At 38.7% G+C, this 23,730-nt stretch overlaps 1 protein-coding gene across 4 annotated transcripts in view; it reads left to right on the forward strand.

Annotated features, from left to right (window-relative positions):
• Positions 1-23,730, forward strand: part of ARHGAP10 (Rho GTPase activating protein 10) — a 343,170-nt gene that overhangs the window by 294,090 nt on the left and 25,350 nt on the right. For all 4 annotated transcript variants that reach the window (XM_019025986.3, XM_055384931.2, XM_055384932.2 and 1 more), the window contains one exon: positions 23,308-23,467. In XM_019025986.3, coding sequence (XP_018881531.3) covers positions 23,308-23,467 — 160 coding nt within the window. The remainder of the gene's footprint in view (positions 1-23,307; positions 23,468-23,730) is intronic.

Here is a 23,730-nt window from a genome sequence, read left to right on the forward strand (position 1 = left end):
CAGCAGAGTTGTTAATAAGGAGTAAAACTGACTGGTTTGAATTGCACCTTCTCTTACATCTCACTTGTCCTCTGATGGAAGTGTTAATAAATAGTGAAATAAGCAAATGTTGGAAAGTAGGAAAGGAAGAAGAAATCAAGAAGACACAGAATACCTCAAATGGCTCATTGGCCCTTGAGCAAAATGGAATTGACTGTATTTCATGAGGTAGATGACTAAAGAAGGACATTTTGGTCTTAGGATCACGTCTACTAATGTGATGTTCTTAGCAATGGAATTGTAATATCCAATCAAATTTATTTAGTGGATTAACCTTTTGATCATTGGATTGCTAAGTGATTATTAATGGTAAGAAGCTTCTGTAGTGGTATTTAGCACGTCTCTTATGGGAACACTCAAGCTAGTGTACAATCACAGCCTCCCTAACTTGTAGGTGATAAAATAATTCGTTAAAATTACTTGATTTGTAAGGGAAAGGATTGTCAGCTGCTTAACTTCTTTAGTCTGGTTTTTATGTTCATTATTTATATGATGTTTTGTTCTACATTTTGTATTTCATGAAGTATTTTATAGCTTTATATTCATCCTTGGTTGCAACTTTGGGATTTTTTTTTTAAGTTGTCAGAATCAGGAAAACTCTTAAGTTTGGTCATAGTGATTTAATCTTATCTTAGAGGTTATATGATAAGATAAAGCAACTTAAAACTATTATTCTCCCTTGCCCTCAGTTTTTTGTAGTTAAGATTTAGTTGTGTGAAAAAATAGTTATTTCAGAGAGAACAGAGTAGGGTCTATATTTTGTCATAGGCTTTTTATATTTTACATATTCTAAAAAAAAAAGAAAAGTGAATACATTTATTTGAAAGGAAGCATATAGGAAAAGAATACTAAAAAAACTTTCATGTTATTGAATGTCACTTAGCATATTGAAAACTTTACTGCCAAAAGAAGATGTATTCTTGTCATTACGACTTAATTTTTTTTTAAGTAGCTTGAATCATATAATTGTCAAAACGACTTGAAGATTTTAAAAAGTTTAATTTTTTTGTATTTTTTTCTTACTTTAGTAGTGAAGTGACTTCCCATGTTAATCTAGTTTGGGTTAAAATATGCATTATTATAGACAACTTTGGTTGATTATTTTTCCAAATGTTCTAGTTTATATGGGACAGATAGAAAATGTGTATACAAATATGCTTCTCTCTTCCCTGCCCCTGCCCCGTGACTCATTGTAGTGTAAGTTAATTTGACTTAATTAAATACAGGATGAATAGTTTTTGCTTATAAGTTAGGTGTAGACTATCTGCCAAGATTCGAGGAACTGGATTGGATGACTGGAGATGTTCTTCAGACCTATGATTTGGTCAGAGATTTGGTATTTGAGTGAAGTGGTTTGTGGTATGTTATTTCTTCTTCTGCACTGAGTAGAATATGAAACTGTGTGATGTCCCAAACAGCCAGTCTTGGAACACACTTGGAATTGGTTTCAGTTCAGCATCAGGCAGATCAAAAAAGCATCAGCGAAGAGTCAGCAAGCCTGTTAGCATGTGTCACAGTAGGATGGGCCTGGATGCAAAAAACCCAGCATGAAGCCGGAGGGGAGATCCTCTGCTGGGAGACGTGTTTTCTGTTATGTTCATTCAACCTCACCCCCACTCCCAATTGAGAGATGACCAGTTTAACTAAATAAACCGAATGTCTTTACTTTAGTAAAGACTTCCATCGGCATTGGCGCATCTAGCCATACTGTGTATGCTGATTATTTTTCTTTGTAATATATGATTAAATGATATTAAATTTATTTGCGAAAGACTGTAAAATTCTAGTTACTTGCTTAAGCTTCTTTATTGATGATTAATATGAACTAAAATGGATATAGTATCTGGCTAGTTTTCTTAAATTAGAGCAGCTGTTAAATCTTTGTGAGATTCTCATCTTTTATTATTTTGTTGAAGCCATATTGCTCATTTTTCATATAACATTTAATCTCAACATCAAAGCTGAGTAGATTTGGCTAAGTCAGTTATGAAAAAGCAAAATATGAGGTAGGCTGCTAAGTGCTGAAAAGATTAGAAATCAAAGGTTTGCTTTCATTTCATTTTCAAGTTATATCCCATGTTTTTATTTCTTTAGAACTGCTAGTAACTCTAAAAATGTTAAATATATGTTATGTGTTTGTTTTCTCCTGCCCCCAATCCAAGTGCATGTCTTTACAATCTCTTACATAAAGAGGGGCTGTTGTGTTTATTGTAATTCCCCCAAATATAAGGAAAGTTCAGGAGGCTATATGAGATCAAAGTGATCTTTGTTATTTTTCATGCAAGGCAGAAGAAATTTTAAGCAAAGGTCTGGGGAGTCGGGGAGAAGAGGATTACCATCTGAATCTCTTTCTTCATGCTAGCTCTAATTTTAAACAAAACTAGACATTTACAGAACTAGGTTTTATATGTATCTTCTGGTGTAATTAAGTATTCTTTGCCTTTCTTCTTTTGTAACATGATACAGCAGCTTATTTAGGCAACTTAAAAAAATATGACTTATAGTGAGTTGAAAACAAAATCATCTTGCAAGCCAATTGGCAAGATTTAATAACATTTGAGTGTTGGTCTTACTTGGGTATCGTCGGGTTGGCACTTTAACATTTGGATCACGAATGTGCTAACTGCAGCACATTTTGTTGAGCATGTGTTATTGTAGTCCTACAGTGTGGTAGATACCGTGATGAGGATACAGAGCCTTCTCAGCAAAAAAATGAAAATACTAGTGTTGAGCGGGGCAGAGATGGATAAACAATGACACGTGATCATTTCCTTGTATCCTAAGTAGGAACATATCTTGATCTAGGTGAGTCTCTAAAATCAGAGTAGGACAAATATGTCATATATAGATGTCCTTTCAGCCTGAGTAATATCAAATTAGAACTTTGAATAATTAGCTAAAATTTAAATGTCACACGTCAACGAGAGCAATGCTGATGATATAAATTAGCCGTCTTAGGTAGGTTGAAAGAACTTGGTTTGATTTTGAGGCATGAGCTAGAGAACAGAAAACTAGAAAGCAGGCCACTGTGCAGTCTTTTTAAATGTAGATTTTTAATTCTAAACGATGGAATGCTGTTAGCCATTTGGAAGTTTTTTTTGCCTCTACCATTTATTAGTGGTTTTTATTATACTAGATATGAAAATCAGAATTATACCGCATATCAATTGAAGAGCTTTTATATGCTCCACATCCTGCCACATATGGTTTTTCCTTTCAAGGACCTAATTTTCTGTTCCCATTCTGTTTGTCACTGCAGTGAAATAAGAAACAACGTGGCAATAAGTGCCCAGTGCTAGCTCTGAGGAAGGGAAGTCTGTAGGTGGTGCTTTCTGGTTTCCTTGAAATGAGCTGTTTTGGCAGTTGGGTGGGAAAGGGTTTCAGGTAAGGGGAGTAGCATGACTGAGGCATGGCAGGAGCAGAGAGCCGGAGCCAGGTGTGAGGGTAGGAGATTCCCTGATTAGAAGGGTACAGTGTTGACAGTTGTGAATGATGGGCGGACCTGATGTGAAAGACTTAGACTCAGGAGAGACAGCTTAAGGGACAAATGGGTAGATTGGAGCCTGGGCTGGGGAATATGTATCCTGACTGTATACTCATGGACAAATTGCTTACCCTCTCTAAATCTATTTTATTAGCTACAAAATCAGGGTAATAATAGTATCTACCACTGAGGATGGTTGAGAAGGTTCAGTTGTTAATGTGTTTAGCCTAACGTCTGGCACATAGTAAGCACTCGAACTCTAGCTGCTGCTGTAGGGTAGTATTCTTAAAGCCAGGGAAAGGTGCTTTAGGTTTAAAATGATAAGAGGAACCACTGAATATTTTTCAGCAAGGGAGAAGAGTTGTAACGTTTTGAAAATAATACTTAAGAAACTTAATCTGACTTAATCTGCCAGTAGAAATCTGAAAGGCAGCCATGGTAAAAGGCTGATGAAGTAATTTAGGCTGAGGTTGAAGTGGGCTTGAATTAGCACTAGAAAGCAAAAATAAAATGGATATCTGGGAGAGATGTTAAAGCAAATCGGGGACTTCTTAACTGACTAGATGGCGAGATCAAGGCAGATAAAGTGGACATTATTCGCCACAGATTAGGCTCATAGGTAAATCTATCATTGTGTTTATGTTTTTGTTTTTATCTTCAGTTTTTTCCTTGCAGCTTAAAAACAGACCATCTTTCCATCAAAAGGAAGGAAACACGCCATTTTGTTAGTGTGTTCAATATGTATTCTCATGTGTAACTGCTTTGAAAAATAGGTTTAGTAAAAAATGGTGTAGAATGTCTTGGTATAAATAGTGTATATGGAAATAGTGTATATGGAAAGTCAGTGGAAAGAGAGAAATAGTAAATAGTTACTAAAATGTTCCATGTGCTTAGAAAAAGAACAGTCCTATAACTATGAGCAAAGTACAGCTCATTTTTCTCCAATTTTTCCTCACAGGCACATATATCCACGTTCATCCATAGGCTCATATTAAGGGATGGGAGGCCACTCACTCTAGTGAGACCCTTCATTAGAAGCCAAGGATAGCTCACATTCACGGCAGCGGTGCACTCTGTAATCTCAGTTCCCAAGAGAGCATCTATAGAATGCCTCTTTATGAAAATGTGCTTTCATAAGTGAATTGTAACTACTCTGTCTTTCCCACGATGTTAGCAGGACACAAACTATGTGGAGGTGTGAGAAGGACAACTGGAAAACCATTGTTGGCATGGATTTTCGTTGACATTCTGTAGCTGTAGATGTTTCCTTGTAAACATGTGATCAGCTTGATGCAGATTATAATCAATCCAGGTAACTGGACCAAGCAGATCTTTGCCTTAAGATGGGCAGTCTGTCTTTTCTCCATGCTTACCAATTTTTTTTTGGCATGGCATTTCATGGGTGGGCTCTGGATAATAACTTCCCAAGCCCGGAAGCCCCTTGCTATCTCCTCATAGCAGTGTTATGATTCCTTGACATGGAATTACTGTGTTGTGAAGTTTAATCTAAGACCAGGCTTGAATGTGTGACAGTATATGTAGACAGATTATTTCTTAACTCACTTTTACAATGATGAGATCAATGGGTTGGAAAAGGCAGCCAGAAGATTCAGGGCTGTAATTGAGTTGTGGCGTGTCTAGAAATTATGTGGGATGCCTCCCCTGCGTTGGTGTCTCCCCAGAAACCTCCCGTGAGGCTCAGCATCCCCCCCCGCCCCACCAACCCCAATGCTAGTGACAAAGTGAAAGGCAACTTCTTCTATTGCTTCCTATGTAATTTTAACTGTGCTTCTGTGTGGGATGAACATTTCCCCCTTTCTCTGGAGGAGGAAAAAAAAAGCTTATTTAATGCCTTTAAAAAAAATACATAGCTGCTTCTGTGGTGAAAATAAGTTCATGGCAGGTAACTCAGATTTATAGAAGAGAGAAAAATTCTTTAAAGCTTCTCTCCCTGTGGAGTGGGTTTTTTCTTCACTTCTAATAGCTTTTATTTTAATTTCCAGTTCTGAATTCAAGCAGCTGTCACTCTCTTTATAGCCCCCTTTGAAACTCTTGTGGCGTAGGAGGTAGCTGGGCTGTCTAAGAAACATCTTTTCAAACCAACCAAAGTATTGTTTATCCTGAATGAAATGGAATTTTAAGGCTGTCAAGAGTGACTGATTTGAAACGTTTTCTTTGATAGCCAGGAAGATGAGCAGAAATCTTGAGGGAGAAGGTATTTCTCTGTGTAACCAATTCCAAGTGACTTCTGTTGCTCTGAAAACTCTATGGCCCATGATTAAAATGACCATGATCTAAGAGTGTTGTGTACAATTAATAGAACAAAGCCAACCTGTGGCCAGTTCATTTTTACTTACTGAATTCTTACCAACTGTTGAGGAAAAAGAAATGATGCAAGACCGAGGCAATGCCAGAGAACACTCCTTGTATTTATCATGAGTTGTCTTCAGTTGGCTTTTCTTAGTTCTGGGTTGCATCTTTGCAGCCTGGTTCCCTCTGCATGCTCATTCTACCTTCCTTTGTGCCCTCCTAAGGCTGTATTAAGAAGGAGTACAGAGTCACCTTTAGATGAAAGAAAAAAAAGAAAAAAAAAAATTTAAGCCTATTAAAATGAAATTTGGGGCCAGGCCTAGTGGCTCACTCCTGTAATCCCAGCATGTTGGGTGGCCGAGGTGGGAGGATCAGTTGGGCCTGGGAGGTTGAGGCTGCAGTGAGCCGTGATTACACCAGTGCTCTCCAGCCTGGGTGACAGATCAAGACCCCATCTCCAACAACAACAACAAAAAAAAGAATTTTGAGACTGGCATTTTGGATCTACTAATAGTCTTTAAAATCAGCAGCAGAAGTTTTTGAGCATGAAATGTGCTTATGGTAATGGTTTTTATTTTTCTCTTTAAATAAAGAGAAATAGTGATTATTTAAGTCTGTTTATTATCTTGGCTATATTTTAAAAACTTTTTCTTAAAATCTTTAGTAGTTCATGCAGGAGTATGATACAAAATTCAGAGAGTAATAACTTTGAACAGTTACATATTAGCATATTATATACCAAGTACTGTTATTGGCAATATTTATTAAACTTAGATAATATCCAGAACAATCCTATGGGTAGTATTATTATCCCTATTTTATAGTTCAGGAAACTGAGGCATAGAGAAGGCCAATAACTCACCCACATCTGTGACAAAGCTAGGATGGAACCCAGGCAGTCTGATTCCAGGGTCTGGGTTCTTAATCACTCTACTAGAGTGCTGAACATAAGGGCAACTGTGAACTTCTCTTCCCTGGAGTCAACAGACATTGCCATTTGTCTTGTGGTTCCTTTCAGAGATACTTTGTGCATTTCTAACAATGCTATTTATTTTTTAATTTTAAGAATGATTCTTAGTTTTCCCATTTAAAAAAAAAATGGTTAGTGTTGTAAGGGAGTCACAGCTGTGGTCTTGATCCAGGAGATAAAGGAGAAGGAAGAGCCAGAGAGGACTATGGTTTTCAATGTGGGACATAAAACACTGTAACAAGCATGGGCCCTCCAGGAGAAAAGTCCAGGCCTGTTTTTTTATGAGAGAAAGGGGAAGGAAGTGACCCATTTTATTTCAGTGGTATTAAGTACTGCAAAAGCATTTTATTGTAATTTATGCCACCACTTACCTAAATGAACAAACATCTGGTCATGGATTGGTTGTAGTGAGGATATCTCAGGTACCTTATGCTTTAGAAAGTGAAGGCTGTTAGAAAGTGAACACAATTTGGAATTTTATGCTGCCCAAATACATGAGATTTTGCTGTTGCTTTTCTGTTTTCTCCTCCCACTCCTCTCCCCTTCTTTCTTTATTAAAAATAATTAAAAAAATAAATAATATATTCCCATATATGAAAACTCAAAAAGTATAAAAAGATACAAAGTGGAAAGATCTGTTCCATCCCATTGACTCAGTGCCTGCGTCTGCAAGCCAGATCTGTAACCATTGATGTTCATGGGTTGAACCACATAAAATTGCCATCTTTTAGGTAAAAAATTATCTAATATTGGCAATTTCAACTGTTCCCCCCCCCCCCCATATTGTAGGCCAAATGTTGTAATCATTGAGAATTTCATGTAGTTCAACTTGTGGTTTCTGAAATCCTTCTAGAGTTGAGATGTAAATTGGATTGATGATCAGTTATTAGCAAGTCTGTACCTTGTGAAACTGCTGTAGGTATATGCCAAACATGATTGAATATCATCATTTTTATATGGTTCAACCTATAGTTTCCTCTCCTTCTAGAATTCTTTATTTTTATATATAAGTGTATTAGGGTTCTCTAAAGAGATAGAATGAATAAGATAGATGTATATATTGAAGGGGAGTTTATTAAGGAGTATTGACTCACATGATCACAAGGTGAAGTCCCGCAATAGGCCATCTGCAAGCTGAGGAGCAGGGAAGCTAGTCCAAGTCCCAAAACCTCAAAAGTAGGGAAGCTGACAGTGCAGCCTTCAGTCGGTGACCAAAAGCCCGAAAGCCCACTGGTGTAAGTCCAGGAGTCCAAATCTGAAGAACTTGGACTCTCATGTTCGAGGGCAGGAAACATCCAGCTTGGGAGAAAGATGACGGCTGTGGAAGACTCAGCAAGTCAGGTCCTCCACCTTCTTCTGCCTGCTTTATTCCAGCTGCTCTGGCAGCTGATTAGGTGTTAATCTCCCTTGGCAACACCCTCACCGACACACCCAGGAACAATACTTTGCATCCTTCAATCCAATCATGTTAACACTCAATATTAACCACCACAATAAGCAAATATGAATATGGATTCTTATTTATTCTCTTCTGCACTGAAGAGTCAGTTTGGTACCTTTTTTGTTTTTTTCAAATTGTATAGTATATCTTGTGTTGCTTTTTATGTCAGTACAAAGAGAGCTTTCTCCTTTCTTCACTGCTGTATAGTACTCTATGCATTCTATTGTATGGATGTACTTATAAGAGGACCTTGTATTCTACAGCCCAGCCAAACACAGTCAGATGATGCAGACGTCTTACTCATCACAAGTAGGCTTCCAGCCATCCTGGGATGATAAAGATTTGTCCATAGAAATAATGTACAGTATGCTTTTGAATGAAAAAAGCAAGTTTTAAGATGGAATTTTCAAAAATATTCTCACTTTTAAAGGAAAACCTATATATTTAAATATAAGCATACAAGTAAATCTGGAAAAATAATCAGTTATAACAATGGTTATCCTTAGGTGGTAAGAGTTGGTGATTTTCTTTATACATATTTGTATTTCGTATCTTGTCTATAGTGTATTACTTGTAATACATACATATAAATACACATATACACACATACCGCATACATTTATATGTGTTTAGTTTACAAATGTTTCAGCTTAACTCCGAAGTAAGCTGTGTTTCATACTAGTGTGTTGGGTATATGTTTAATATTTTGTAATGGAAGGATTGAGAAGCAGAGTCTAGAAAGAAAGGGAATGGAGTCCCGTTAGCATGAGCTGGCCTGGGGAGACTTCATTGGCACTAACTGAGAATGACTGTCTCTCACTGCTTAGTGTTTTCCTGTTAGACTTCACGTGACTTTCACCTTTTGCCCAGGCTGCTTTCTCATGGTTACGTTGTCCTGGCGTTTTGGGGATCCCTATTACTGGAAATACTTAGGCAGCAAAGAGTTTTATTGAATGGTTGACTTGCTTGTGGTTAAGTTTGGATTTAAATTTCTTCCCTCCTCTTGATGTTGTTTATGATCTCAGCAAATCTCTTTCTAAGCCTCACAAGTTTGGACAATAAAACTTTGACATGGTTTTTGCCTGGAACAACTGAGTTAATGGATGTAAACCAGCCAATATATGGTAAATATTGAATAGTTTTCGCTTATCTTTTCTTGAGAGCCTGATATCTGAAGCAGAAGAGCTTCAGATACACTTTCATGTTTGGTATGCTTTAAATAAAATGTAATTTAGTCTTTTATTTCTGGTTATTTTTGTCCAACATTATACCTAAGTTTGTTGGTAACTAGCATCTCCTTCTGGCAATTACTTATTTATTTTTTTGAGACCATTTCGCTCTTGTTGCCCAGGCTAGAGTGCAATGGCGTGATCTTGGCTCACTGCAATCTCTGCCTCCCAGGTTCAAGTGATTCTCCTGCCTCAGCTTCCTGAGTAGCTGAGATTACAGGCCCCTGCCACCACTCCCGGCTAATTTTTTTTTTTTGTATTTTTAGTAGAGACAGGTTTCACCCTGTTGGCCAGGCTGGTCTTGAGCTCCTGACCTCAGGTGGTCCACCCACTTCGGCCTCCCAGAGTGCTGGGATTACAGGTGTGAGCCACTGCCCTGGCCTCCATCTGGCAATTAATAATGAACTTTCCCTCTTCTTAGATGAGAGGAATAGGGGAGGACAGGTGAAAAGCAAGGAGTCTGGCAGCCCTCATTGTCTCAGCTGTACTGGAGGTTGTACTCTGAGCACAGTGCTCTAAATTTCCTGAGCTGTCAAACTGGCAGCTTCCTCAAAGTTTATGGAAGACAGTTTAAGTATCTGAGTAGTTTTGGGTTCCCAAGAATAATAACACATGGCTGTTATATTTTTTGTTTATATGGGCAAAAATTTTAGTCTTTAAACAATGCCCCAGGACTGTGATTATGACATAAAAATGCTCTTTGCTTTGTAGAGTAAAGCAATTTGCTTTGACTTCTATTGACATTGCAACTGAACTGGTCTTACTTGCTTTATAATTGAATTGCTGCAGATTTCCATCGACCTTTGCAAGAGGTAGAGGTGGTTCCTGAAGTTGTAACCTGATGCCTATTAGCTGTTGCTATAACTTTATAATGGGGTCTTTATTTTTTGTCATGTGATTGGTTTTAACAGCTGATTCTCTCATCAGCTTTTCCTGGCATGTACTTTTGGCATATTTTAGCTGTCATAGTAGCTTTTTGGGCAAGCATTATGCTTAATTTCTTTAAATCTTTGGGCAACAGAAAATAAAATGTACTTATTAAGTTTATGGCAATTTCATTACATCTTTTCATGCCTTAATGTGACATTTTAATTTATAGTTCAGGAGTTGCCTTTTTAGTTTTGGGGGGAATGCAGAGCTGTATGTAGTTTTGTTTCTGTGCTTTTGGGATTGGGGAGTAGGAAGCTCTTTTCTTGAGAAGTCACATTTTTCTTTTTCTAGAGAGAATTTCAGATACATTATATTAGCCAAGTGAATTATTATCTAGCAACTGACTGCCATTCATCTGTACATTATTTGGCTTCATTATAGTTCCCATTTTGGCTTGCCGTGTTTCAGAGGGAAAATGAAATGGGAGGAGCGAGGTCGTTCTGCCCCTTACCCTGGATGGCATTACTTGAGCTTGCAGTGTAACTGAGAATTGGGCTAAGTGGAACTTTAGGAAGCTCTACCATGCGGCAGTTATAACCTGCATCTCAGTGCACCTGCCCGTGCTGAGAAACACAGTTAGCTTCTTTCCGTAATGGGCAGTTGGCAGGGTTAATGCCTTAATCTTTCTCCCTTTTTCCCCCTAATGTAAGACTTAAGGAAGATTTTCTGATCAAAGAATCTGGACTTTTTTCTAGCAGTAATCATGCAATACTTACTACTCTATGGACAGTAAAGAAGAATTTCCTTTGGATGGTAGGGTAGAGTTGATTTTCTTTTTTAAAAAAGATATCTCTAGGTTCACAGTTTTTAAAAGGTTTCATTTTAATGTCAAACTTAGTATTCCGTAACCTATCTTTACTATTCTAATTTGTTTAATAAAGGAACTGCCTCTGTGTGTGTGTGTGTGTGTGTGTGTGTGTGTGTGTACTTTTCCAGTTAAGGAAAACTAATGTATAAGATAATATGATATAATTCTGTGACCTAGGTTTTATAGAGGATGAGAATAAATACCTGGGCTGAAAAATATCTCAATTTTAATTTTTATCTTGCTTTGGACGTTTCTTTCTGTAGATCTTATCTGTTTGGTGCCTCTGTTGATAGTGCTTCATGAAGAAAATTATCTCACTCAATTCCTTAGCCATTTCAGTTGAATTTGTGATACGATTTGGTGTGTCCCCGCCCAGATCTCATCTTGAATTGTAGTTCCTATAATCCCCACGTGTCGTGGGAAGGACCCAGTGGGAGGTAGTTGAATCGTGGGAGCAGTTACCTCCATGTTGTTATTGTGATAGTGAGTGACTTCTCACGAAATCTGATGGTTTTATAAGGGGGCTTTCCCCTTTTGCTTGGCACTTCTCCTTCCTGCCATCATGTGTAGAAGGATGTGTTTGCCTCCCCTTCTGCCATGATTGTAAGTTTCCTGAGGCCTCCCCAGCCATACTGAACTATGAGTCAATTAAACCTCTTTCCTTTATAAATTACCCAGTCTCAGGTATGTCTTTATTAGCAGCGTAAGAATAGACTGATACAAGTTGACTAGCATACGGATAGATGGAGAGGGAGTGCCAGGTTTTCTTTTGCTTGTTAGGGTTTAATTGGGTTTTGGACCTGACTTTGACCCTTCTCAGCCATGCTGCTCAGACTGCTCTGTGTGCACTGGTCATTCCATGTATAGATTACAGCTTCTAGGTAGATGAGGTCCTGGAACACCATGACATTTTGGTCCAGCCAAGCATCTGGGTAAGCTGTGAAGAAACAAGGCTGTTCAGTTTTCTTCAAAAACCGAGGAATGAGCTACTTGGAAAAAAAAACAGTCTTAAATAATCCAGCTAGGTGAGATAGGTGGTTTTTCTGTGTTCTTTGGTCATGATCTTTTTCAGTTTCCCTCAGTCTTATGGCAACTTTGGGGATCTGGTCACCCAGTTTCTGAAAGCTAATAATTATTGGAGTACTAGTGACAAGATGCAAAATCAAAGTTTTGGACAAAACTGTAATCCTGCCTTTGGGGCAGTAAGAAATCATAAGCTGTTCTGGAAGTCATGCTCGTTTCCTCAGAATTGGAAGTCTTGAATGTTCCACTGTCCATGACAAACTGCTGCCCCAGTAGTTTCAAAACAAGTGGATGTTATGATGTACTTCTAAGTCTTGGGTAGGAAGGAAGAGGCTGTGGACAACTAGAGCATCTTTGGATGTCCTTGTTAAAACAGAATGCCATACAAGATGAGTCATTGTTCTGATCCAATATGACAGTCTGAGATGTCTCTTTTTGCAGGGAGTAAGTTGTATACTTTGACCTGTATGTACCACATTTGAGGAAACAATATGGTGCACTCTACTTTTCCCAGGCACTAGATCATTAAAGAATGGATGTTGGCCGGGCACGGTGGCTCACACCTGTAATCCCAACCCTTTGGGAGGCCGAGGCAGGGGCGGATCATGAGGTCAGGAGATTGAGATCATCCTGGCCAACATGGTGAAACCCCTTCTCTACTGAAAATACAAAAATTAGCTGGGTGTGGTGGCGTGTGCCTGTAATCCCAGCTACTTGGGATGCTGAGGTACGAGAATCGCTTGAACCCAGGAGGTGGAGGTTGCAGTGAGCCAAGATTGCGCCACTGCTCTCCAGCCTGGTGACAGGGTGAGACTCCGTCTCAAAACAAACAAACAAACAAAAAAACAAAAAAAGAAAAGAATGGATGTCAGCTATATCCTTTGATCTCTGTCAATCTTAAAATTCAATTGTTGGTTCCATCTCCTATGTTGGCTGAAGCTCTTCACCAGCTCCTAGACAGATTTAACTTTATTTATATAGGTCACCTCCGGATTCATTGTTAAGAATTAGGTTTTATTTACAACATCAAGTCCAAAAGCATTTGAACTGGGGTAGGAAAATACAAATTTTGGTTTATTTTAGTTTTCACTATTCAGTGTAGCATTAGGTACTACTTTTTGACATGGTATAGCAACCCAGACTTTATTTTAGCAGAGTATAAATTATGCTAGAATATATATGAAATGAGTTTGGCAGTTCTGTTTCTTGGTACTAGACACCACTCTCCTTTTCAGTGCCCTGAATGTCCTGGGTAACATTAGGAGGAAAGGCTGCCATGGTTAGGAGATTTTATTGTCATAGTATTTGCCATGTGGTGGAAATTAGGACATGACTATCTCATGCTTAGTTCAAAGATTATGTTTTAAACAGGCTTATACTAATTAGCCAAACAAAACTCTCATCCTACTGCAGCATTTTATAATTCCCCCCATTTCAGGTTCTTCCTGTAGATTTTCTTCTCAGAGCTGTTAGTCAGTCTGCCACTGTGACTTTTACCCAGAGGTGTTGATTCTTGAGGGTATCCTTTCTCCTCCCCTACCTCCTGAACCCTCCTCTTCCAGTACAGACATTCAGCCACGTTGTGGTTGCTTTAGTCCTCCTTGGGTACAGCATCATTAGAGGAGACACATCATTTGGGCAGAGAAGCCATTGAAATACTCAAAGCAAGAGATTATTGGTTTTGATTGGGTGGCCCTATTTAAAAGATAGAAAATGCAGGGTGACAGGAGGATGAATTCAGGCACAAGGGGATATAGGGGCATGAGGTGGATGTTAATTGGAGCAGTTGTGCTCACCCTCCGCTGGTGAAAGGGTTCATTTAATTTTGGTTGAAGTCATTCTAAGTACAATAGATGATGTTTAGCCCTCAGATTTATTTCTCTGTGTTTAGAGTGAGCTTTTATATGTCAGATCACATTTCTCATCAATTTTCACTGTGATTTGGAGATTTATTTTCCTCAAAGTCTTACATCAAGTAAATAATAAAAACAATAGTTAATAATAGTTTTTCACTATTATGGAGTAAGGTGTGTATTATAGTGTAGAAGTAATTTCTGTTGACTAAATGTACTGAAATAAAAGACATCAAATATATTTCAATAAGTTCTAGTTTCATAGTCAACTTCACATTGAATTTAATTTCAGTAAACAGTCATGACTTTTCTTTACCAATATTTAGGAAAATTGTCTGATTATATATGGCATAAAATGTTTTGAATCTTTCTTGTTTCCTAACAAATATTTTAAAGCCATAAAGCTCCATTTGGCATTTTTTGGCATGTTTCACAGATTTTTATATGAAATGTTTTTATTATCATTGAGTTCTAAATATTTTCATTATGATTTTCTTTTTAATCATGTTTAGTTTACCAGTATATGGATTATTTTGCAATATTGGTCTGAGAAGAGAATTTATATACTATTTATCCATTGGAATTTGATAAGACTTTATAGCCTTCCTACAAAAATATTCCATGTGTTCTTGAAAATAATGTGCATCCTCTAATTATTGTGAATTGTATCCGTGTGTATAAAACATATCAGCTTTGTATTGTTGATTACAGATATCTCTATTTTTCTTTTTTGTCAACTTGATAGCAGTATCTGAGAGGAGTTTTAAAAACTGCAACTACAATTGTTGATTTTTCTCTTTTTCTTTGTAGTTGTGTCATTTTTTTGCTTGAGGCTATATTAGGTGCTTATCTTCTCATTTAACTATTTCTTTCCTTTATTATTATAAAATGATTCTCATGTGGTTTATTAAGATCATTACCTTTCTTTTGGTTCATATTGGGTTCATATATTCATCTTTTGATCTTTTATTTTTTAACCTTTTTGTTTTAAGCATGTGTCTTGTAGTCAACATACTATTGGGTTTAAAAATACATTTGGAGTGTCACTGTGTTTTAATTGGTGAGTTTAGGCCATTTATATATATATTGCAATTACTGTCATATTAGGATTTCTGTCATTTTGTTTTTCCCTTAATGAATTTTGATACAATTGCCGTTTTCTGCCTTCTCTTCAAAGAAGCAAATGTTCTTCTGCTTTTTAAAATGACAGTTTTTTTTGTTTCTAAAGTGGTGCCTTTGTTTTGAAACTTAGTGTTATTTCTCTGTTACTTTCTTAAACTATATTTCTCTCCCCACTTCCAATAAGATGAATAATTTAATGGGCTATCAACTCCCTCTGATCTACCCACCACCACCATGTTGGTATTTTCCAGAATTTCAGTTCTGGATTATTTTGGTTATGTTCTTTTCCTTTTCTTTTGTCTTAGATTTTTTAAAAGACAACAATGGACATGATCAAGTTAGCTGAACGTCTTATATTGCTTCTTTTATTTAAATACTTAAGGAATTTCTCTAAGAGTGTTATCAGTATAGTTCTTTATGTGGCCATCCTTTGGGGATTTTTATATCTGGTAATAGTTTTATTGTGCCCTCACATTTGAAGGCAGTTTGAATATATAATTCTCTGCTCAAATTTTTTTTCTTTAATACTTTAAGAATACTACTTCAATTTTTTTTTTTTTTTTGAGATAGAGTCTCACTCTGTTGCCTATACCATTACAGGCACCCACCACCACACCTGGCTAATTTTTTTTTTCTTTGTGTTTTTAGTAAAGACGGGGTTTCACTGTGTTGGCCAGGCTGATCTCGAATTCTGGACCTCCAGTGATCTGCCCACCTCTACCTCCCAAAGTGCTGGGATTACAGGTGTGAGCCACCACACCCGGCCTAGGATACTACTTCAATTTCCTTCTGCACTTAGCATTGCTGTTGAGAAGTCTGATGTCAATCTGATTCTTTTTCTTTTTATATGATCTGCTTTTTCCATATGGGTGCTTTTTTCTTTGTATTTGATATTATTAAATGTTAAAATAATATGTCTTATGTGCAGGATTTTCCTTACTCCTCTGTTTGGCACTCTCAGTCCTTTATAATTGAGGTCTTCGACGTTTCTTTAATTTTAAGACTTTGATTATTATATTTAAATATTTCCTCCTCTGAATTTGTTTCTGGGGTCTAGATTTTGGCAATTTCACTTCTATTCTCTATATTACAAATCTCTAAATCTCTGAGTTTTCTTATTCATTGAGTTTGCTCTCTTAGTTTTCTGTTTTTAGAAGTTCTAATTTACAAGTCCATCGTGAAGGAGGATTTTTTTGTGTGTATGCATGGTTAGGGTGTGTTGGATCCATCTTCTCCCCTTTCTTTTCACTCTCTGGCTATTGCCTCCACTGGGGTCACCTAGGTGCTGGTTCAGAGCCAAGTGATATTATTGCCAGCACAATGTTCTTGTCCTTGGGGTAGGCCAAATCATCCCCCAGGCAAGTGGGGAACTTGGTTATAGGTTCTTGGCCTCCATCTAGGGTGGAGGGCTTCTCCCAGTCCCTATTTCCACATGAAGAGCCTGGCTGTAGCCCCTCTGCCCCATGCTTGGTATATTATTATAGATACTAGGAACCCTACAGGTTTTTTTGTTTTTTGTTTTTTTGTTTTTTTGTTTTTTTTTTTTTTTGAGACAGGGTCTTGCTCTGTTGCCCAGGCTGGAGTGCCCAGGCTGGAGTGCAGTCATGCGATCTCAGCTCACTGCAACCTCCACCTCCTGGGTTCAAGCGATTCTCCTGCCTCAACCTCCTGAGTAGCTGGGATTACAGGCGTGCACCACCACACCTGGCTATTTTTTGTGTTTTTAGTAGAGACTGGGTTTTGCCATGTTGGCTAGGCTGTTCTCAAACTCCTGACCTCAGGTGATCCCCCTGCCTCAGCCTCCCAAAGTACTGGGATTACAGACGTGAGCTGCAGCGCCTGGCCAGAACCCTGCAGGGTTTAAATGTCTAGGTGGTTCTGTTGGTTTCAGTTGGTCTTGGAACCATAAACCTTTGGCTAGTGGTCCCTCTGGTTGTTTCTTTTTTGTTTCTGTTCGACAGAAATGTGTAACAAGTTTATCAGGGAAGTTATGTATTTTTATTTATTAAAAAAGATTGGGGGGGTTATTTGGTGTATGTGTGAGGGAGAGGTAGGTTTCTCCTTAATATTCCATCTTGGCTGAACATTTTCTGAATGAACTTTATCACAAGAGTGTTTCTGTGTTATAATTGCAGTTACTTTGTTCTCAGCAAAACTTTCTTTTGATCCTATTAACTACTTGATAATTAGAAGTATCTAAGTTTATTCTGATCTGACAGGAAGAGTATTTGTATACCAAAGTAGGTTTCAGCGTCCGCCAGCTAGCCAAATGCATGACTGTGAGGTTGGCTTAAATTAAATTCAACTAATATATTAGATCTTTTCTTTTTATGCATTTTTCTTTCCCCTTTTCTGTCTTCTTTTCTTCCTTACTCCTGCTAATACATAAGCCAGATGTTTAAGAATGAGAAGCATGGGATAGCTTTGCTGATGTGGGGACGGTCCATCTGTGGGGAATAACAGAAACTGTCTGTGATTTTATACCATGCCCAAAAAATCTTCAGCTACGTGGAAGAACAGCAGGGAAGGGATTTCAGGGGGGAACTATCTCTGACTTAACTGTTAGGAAATATATTTGAAAGGAGACAAAGAAGAAATGAATGAAATGGCAGGGAAGCCCAAAGCTTTATTCCTTCCAACAATCCAAAAGCAGTTCTGTTCAAGTGAAATGACCAGAAAATGAATGAAGAGAACAGTTTGTCATCATCACAACAAAAAAAGTTAAACTACCTGAAGTTGTAAAAGCTTATCATTAGATTAAAATAAGATATAAACATCCTCTAAATTATTAGAAATGGTAGAATTATCAAGCTCTTGTTTCCTCCTCTTGGTCTAATTTTCTGCCAATCTTTGAAGATTATTTTAGTCTGTCCTGAAAATAAAGCACTTGTTCATGTGCTCAGGCTCATAAAAAATCAGACTAAGTGAAATATGGTAGCTGTCACCAAAGACATGTCCTCTTGACCAATTGTGGTCAGTTTTTATGAGAATTGATGTTTGTTCAGGAATCCTAAATATTTGCAAAAGAACACTGTGTTGTATTTAAAACAACAAAACAACAACAATATTGCTTTAAAGAAAAGCCAGCTCTCTTGGCCGGGAGATCCCTCAACGTTCTTTTACTTTTCCGCATCTTCTTCCTTGTTCTCTCCATCCAGTGCTGTGACTTCAACTCTCTGTGCGTGACTTTCAGATCAATAAAACTATCCCAGGCTTCTCTTCTGAGCTCTAGGGTTGTATAACCAACTCTCCCTTAGATACTGCCACGTGGATTTTTTATTGACACCCCAAACCCAACATGCCTACAACTGGTCTTATTATCTCCCTCACCCAGTATGCTCCTTGTTTTTTTATTCCCTATTTCAGTTAATGATTCTACCATACACCCAGTTCCTAAGCCATGAACCTGAGGCTCATCTTAAGTTTCTCTCTCACCCTTCACCTTTGTTCACTGAGTTCTAATGACTGTCATAACTGAATATCTTTTGAAGCTGTTCTCCAGATCGTATCACTTCCCTGCTTAATCCCTGCAATACCTTCCCAGTGTCTGCAGAGTAAATTCATATGCCTTTACATTAGATACAAAGTTCTTTACACTACTTCATGCACCTGCTTTCTGCATTTGACCCTGTTCTCCAACAAAATCCAACAACTACTGTGGCTCTGAAAATGGCCACATGCTCTCCTGTTTCTTTTCTTTCAGTTTTGATATTTTCTCGACCAAAGGCTTTTTCCTTGAAACTGGCAATAATTTCTTCCTATTCCTGTTGCTGCACTCCCACCTGTCTTTCGCTCCTGACACTGGTAACTCTGAAAACTCCTTTTTCTGGGTCTGAAAGCTCCTTGACATAACCATACTACAGCAAACACCACCTTGTTTGTCTTTGCCTGTCTTCTGCATTATACTCTGGGCATCTTTGGGTTAGGGACTGCTTGTCTGCCTGTATAATTCAGCATCTGTGGTATGCCTTTGTACATAAGGAGAAGCTCAGTAAATGCTAGTTGGGTGAATAAAGTGGATTAGAGATGCTTGTGGCTCAAAACGGGAGAGGATGAGAATCCAAAACTGTGTGCAGGTTTTGTAAGAATATGTTGGGGTCTTCAGATTTTTTTTCCCTCCTCAATTTGTAGAGGCAGTGGCTATCCATGCTGATGCTATTTCTTGTGGCAGTGACAGTCCTGATGACTCCTGGATTGCCTGGCACTGCTTTGTGTCCTCTAAGGCTTCCCAAGACCAAGACGTGGTCTCCACCCTGACAAAATGTACAAGGGAAGTGGGCACCTAAAACCAGGTTATAAAACCAGTATATGATGGCGAAATGCAAAATTGATGGCTGCAGACAGCTCTGAGAAAGGAGAAAAGAATCAGGAGAGGAGGGGTTTGGCAAGTACCTTGTGGGAGTTAAATCTGAGGATGCTGCAAGGAAGTCATTTTCTCTTCTAATCGGCGGTAGTTCATTTTCCAGAGTGTCTTAGAGTCTGTTTATAAATCCTTTGGTACCATTTTTGTTCACTCACTGGAACAACCTTTTTACCCAGAGGTGATTTGTCTGTTTGTAGATGCCTGTTAAAGGGTAACACCTAAGGGAAGAGATTGTGTGATCACTCAGAAGAAATGATAGGTGAAAAATAATGAGTGTATCTGACTTTAATTCTCAATTTTAAGTTAGCTTTGTGGGATTTAAAATCTTTATTCCCAGCCAGGGGTGGTGGCTCATACTTGTAATCCGAACACTTTGAGAAGTCAAGACAGGAGAATCACTTGAACCTAGAAGTCCGAGACCAAGCTGGACAACATAGGGAGACCCTCTCTCTAATATATATATATATATATATATATTTAGATATTTTAGGTGTATAAATATAGATATGTAAGTATATAGGAAAAATGTATAAGGAAAAATGTATATGCATTTTTCATATATATATGTATATATGTGTATATATGTATATATATGTATGTATATATGTATATATATGTGTATATATATATGTGTATATATATATATGTATATATATATGCATTCATTCCAGAAGTTGTTGAACATAGAATATTTTTTAAGTTTTATTATTTTCATACTAGTTAAAAAATGCTGATTTGATTTTTGGTGAACTAAAGTTTCAGAAATGGTTGTGAGTATTTAATGTTTGTGTACCTGATGATTTATTCTCCCTCAGATTCAGTGATTCTCTCAAGTAGGTAAGCTCATTCCTGAACAGTGAAGGAGGAAGGAACTCTATACACTTGGAAAGTAGGGTGAGGTGTCTTCTCCTTTGATCAGCCTGTGTCAACATTCCCTTCTACCAATATTATTTTCACTTGAGGGTTCAAATTGCCACTGTTTGGCAGGAAGGAAGAGAGAACTCTCTTAATAGAATGTGATTTAATATGTTGAATGACAATTTGTGCTGTGTCAGTCTGCTTGGGAAAAGAATTAGAGGCAGTGTAAATGATCTGCTGTATCTGGTTGTAAAAACATTTCAGGCATCTTTCAAAAGTAACATTAAACCCCTGGTCTCCAGTTCCCCAAAGTTGCTTCTCATTGACAGGTTTCTCTCGGTAGGAGTAAGTCAGGGAATAAACCGGTCCCAGACTCTCCTTTGCTGCTTCTGCCATGTCATGCCTTGCCCAACTGTCAGGGCACACAGCCTAGGGAGGACTGAGGGCCTGGGTCCAGCCTCCTGCAGCCAGGGAGCTGCTGGCATCTGACTTGCTGTGAAGGTGATCCTGTTGTGCTTCAGAACTGATGACAGTTTGCTACGTCTAGCTGAGCACTGAGGGCAGCCGTCATGCCAGGTCAACGTTCAGGTTTACTCTGGACTCCGTGCTGGGGTTCCATTTGAGATTCTCTTAATTTTGAGGGGAGTCATTGCTCATGATGAATGAAAGACACAGGGAGGGGCTGGGGAAAGCTGGAGGCCAGCCCCTCGCGGCACTTGGGCTCTTTCGCAGAAAAGAACTGGACAGAGTTGAGCTCACTGGGCACAGGGGATGACGTGGTCTTTGTTCCAAAGTGGATGGATCCCAGAAAGAAAATACATTAAAAGGAAATCATAGCAGTGGTCTACCAGTGGGTTTTGGTCCATTTGCCTGAAAATTGGCCCTTCTATTGGAGCTGAGTTTCTCCAATTAGCTAAACGTTTTTTGTGGTGAAGCGCTGTGGAAAAAGTGGCTTCACTGAAAGAGCAATCATAGTCTTCTAGACTTTATAAATAGACTCAGACAAGAAGAACTGCCCTGTGGAGATACGGTTCGTCTCTTGCTCAGCCATCTCCCCCACCCTCCCCGGGAGCACACTTATGAAAGAAAGAGCTCAGAAAACTCTTCCTTGGAGTTTCAGTGGTGCAGTTGGTTAGTGTGCAGCACTTATACAGAAACCTCTTCTTAACAGAATCTTCTGCACAGTGTCCTCCAGGGGTCCCCCTCAATACTCACCATAAACAATTTCTTCTTCCAGCCATCACCACCATCTCTAACTCCTGCTTGTCTGGATTCAGTTGTTCTAGATCTCCATTTCTGAGATTTTCTCTCTTAACCCTTAGTTGTAAGCTGGGTCAGGAGTCAATAATAATTATTTTGTACAATCAGTTTTCAAGATTAGAGTCTGGGGAGCTAGCTTAATCAGAGCCTGGAATTTCTCTTCTGCTTCGTTTTTAGGAGAATTGAAATCCATCTGGCTGGGTGCAGTGGCTCACGCCTGTAATCCCAGCAATTTGGGAGGCTGAGGCAGGCGGATCACCTGAGGTCAGGAGTTCGAGACCAGCCTCATCATGAAGAAACCCCGTCGTTACTAAAAATACAAAATCAGCCGGGCGTGGTGGTGCATGCCTGTAATCCCAACTACTCGGGAGGCTGAGGCAGGAGAACTGCTTGAACCTGGGAGGCGGAGGTTGCGGTGAGCCGAGATCGCGCCATTGCACTCCAGCCTGGGCAGCAAGAACGAAACTCCATCTCAAAAAAAAAAAAAAAAAAGAAATCCATCTAAGATGTTTTTTGAGAGCAAGGTCCTTGCTGTTGCTGGTGTTCTTGCTTGCTTTGTTTCTAGGACCTGGGAGTGAGGAAACGTGAAGCTTTAATCAGCTACAAGCTGTTGGGGGCTGGGGTTATGGACCTCTATGTATGTCACATTTGCTTCCATAGCAGTTTAGGACCATCACCTATAAAATTAAGGCCAAGTCAGTGCCATCTTTATAGAACATTGCTGCCTCTGCAGGGTTGTCTGGAGCAGTTAAAATTTAATGGGGACTGAGGATTAGGCCAAAGGGCCAAGCCTTGATGGGTGCAGATCAGGTGCATTTTATGGTAGCTGGGAGGACTGTGAAAGCAAGAAGACCAATAGAGGGAAATAACTGCTCTTGTGAGCTCTCTTGTCCGTCTTCTGCATTTTCTACCCAAGCCCACAATGTATACAAATATTATACTAAACATATTTAATAAAATGGTCCCCTGTGAATGCATACATTGTGCAACTCATTTAAAAAAAATTTAGCTTTGGTTTAAATTCATCGTGTGGCATTACCACAAAAGCCTAACTCTCTTATAGTACCCTCCCTGATATCCAAAGGGAAATGGAAATTTGTCTATGTGTGGGATTTTAATGTTGGGGTATTAGAAATTATAATCCAAGATACCAGCTCAGTAAGACAAGTCCCTTTTAGAGTTGTCTAATTTATTATGCACTAAGTGGCAACTGAGAATGACTTAAAGAACCAATAGGTGACCAGAAAGGAAGAGGTTGGACCCCACAGGGCTGGTGTGCTGCTTGGAGCTATTCTTGATTTCATTGGTTTATACCTGGACTCCTTATAGTGAGGAAGTCATTGTGGCTGCCATTATGCCTTTTATCTTCCATTATCTGATTTTGATCATTGTGTTTTCTTGTAAGGAAAACATTCCTCGCTGTGTATTATCTGTGGTTTATTTTAAGCATCTTTGATTAAAAAAAATGTAAAGACAGGACACCCAGATACTGTCAGGCTGAACTGTAAATGTAATTTTATCATTTGATTGACTAACCAAGTAATGCCATATAATTATTAGTGGAGTTTTTTCTTCTCTGGGTATTTGTTTGATATTCAATGCTTTTTTTCCTCCTAGGTGACAATCCTTACCCTTCCAAGGAGGACACTCCTACCAGCAGTCTGGACTCACTTTCCTCCCCGTCTCCCGTGACTACAGCTGTCCCTGGGCCTCCTGGACCAGACAAAAACCACCTTCTGGCAGATGGAGGGAGCTTTGGAGACTGGGCATCCACTATGTAAGTAACCGTGCTTCTGTTGGGTGCTGAAGGGAGGAAGCCCTGACTTTGTTCATTTTAAAGTTTCCATGAGCAGTGACCTGTGGGTGCTGAAGCCATTAGATCTAGGAGCCCTTGTTTTCTTAATCAGAAGGGCCACCAAAGGGAGAAGGGTCCTTAAAACAGAGCCTTCCTTGAATACTGTCTGTGTTTCTAGTATGGAAGGGGTAGATGGATGCTATGTCAAATCTGATCTAAGTTCAATTCCTGGGCAGTTTTGGATT

Source organism: Gorilla gorilla, chromosome 3 (genome assembly GCF_029281585.2).
Source record: "Gorilla gorilla gorilla isolate KB3781 chromosome 3, NHGRI_mGorGor1-v2.1_pri, whole genome shotgun sequence".
NCBI lineage: Eukaryota > Metazoa > Chordata > Mammalia > Primates > Hominidae > Gorilla > Gorilla gorilla.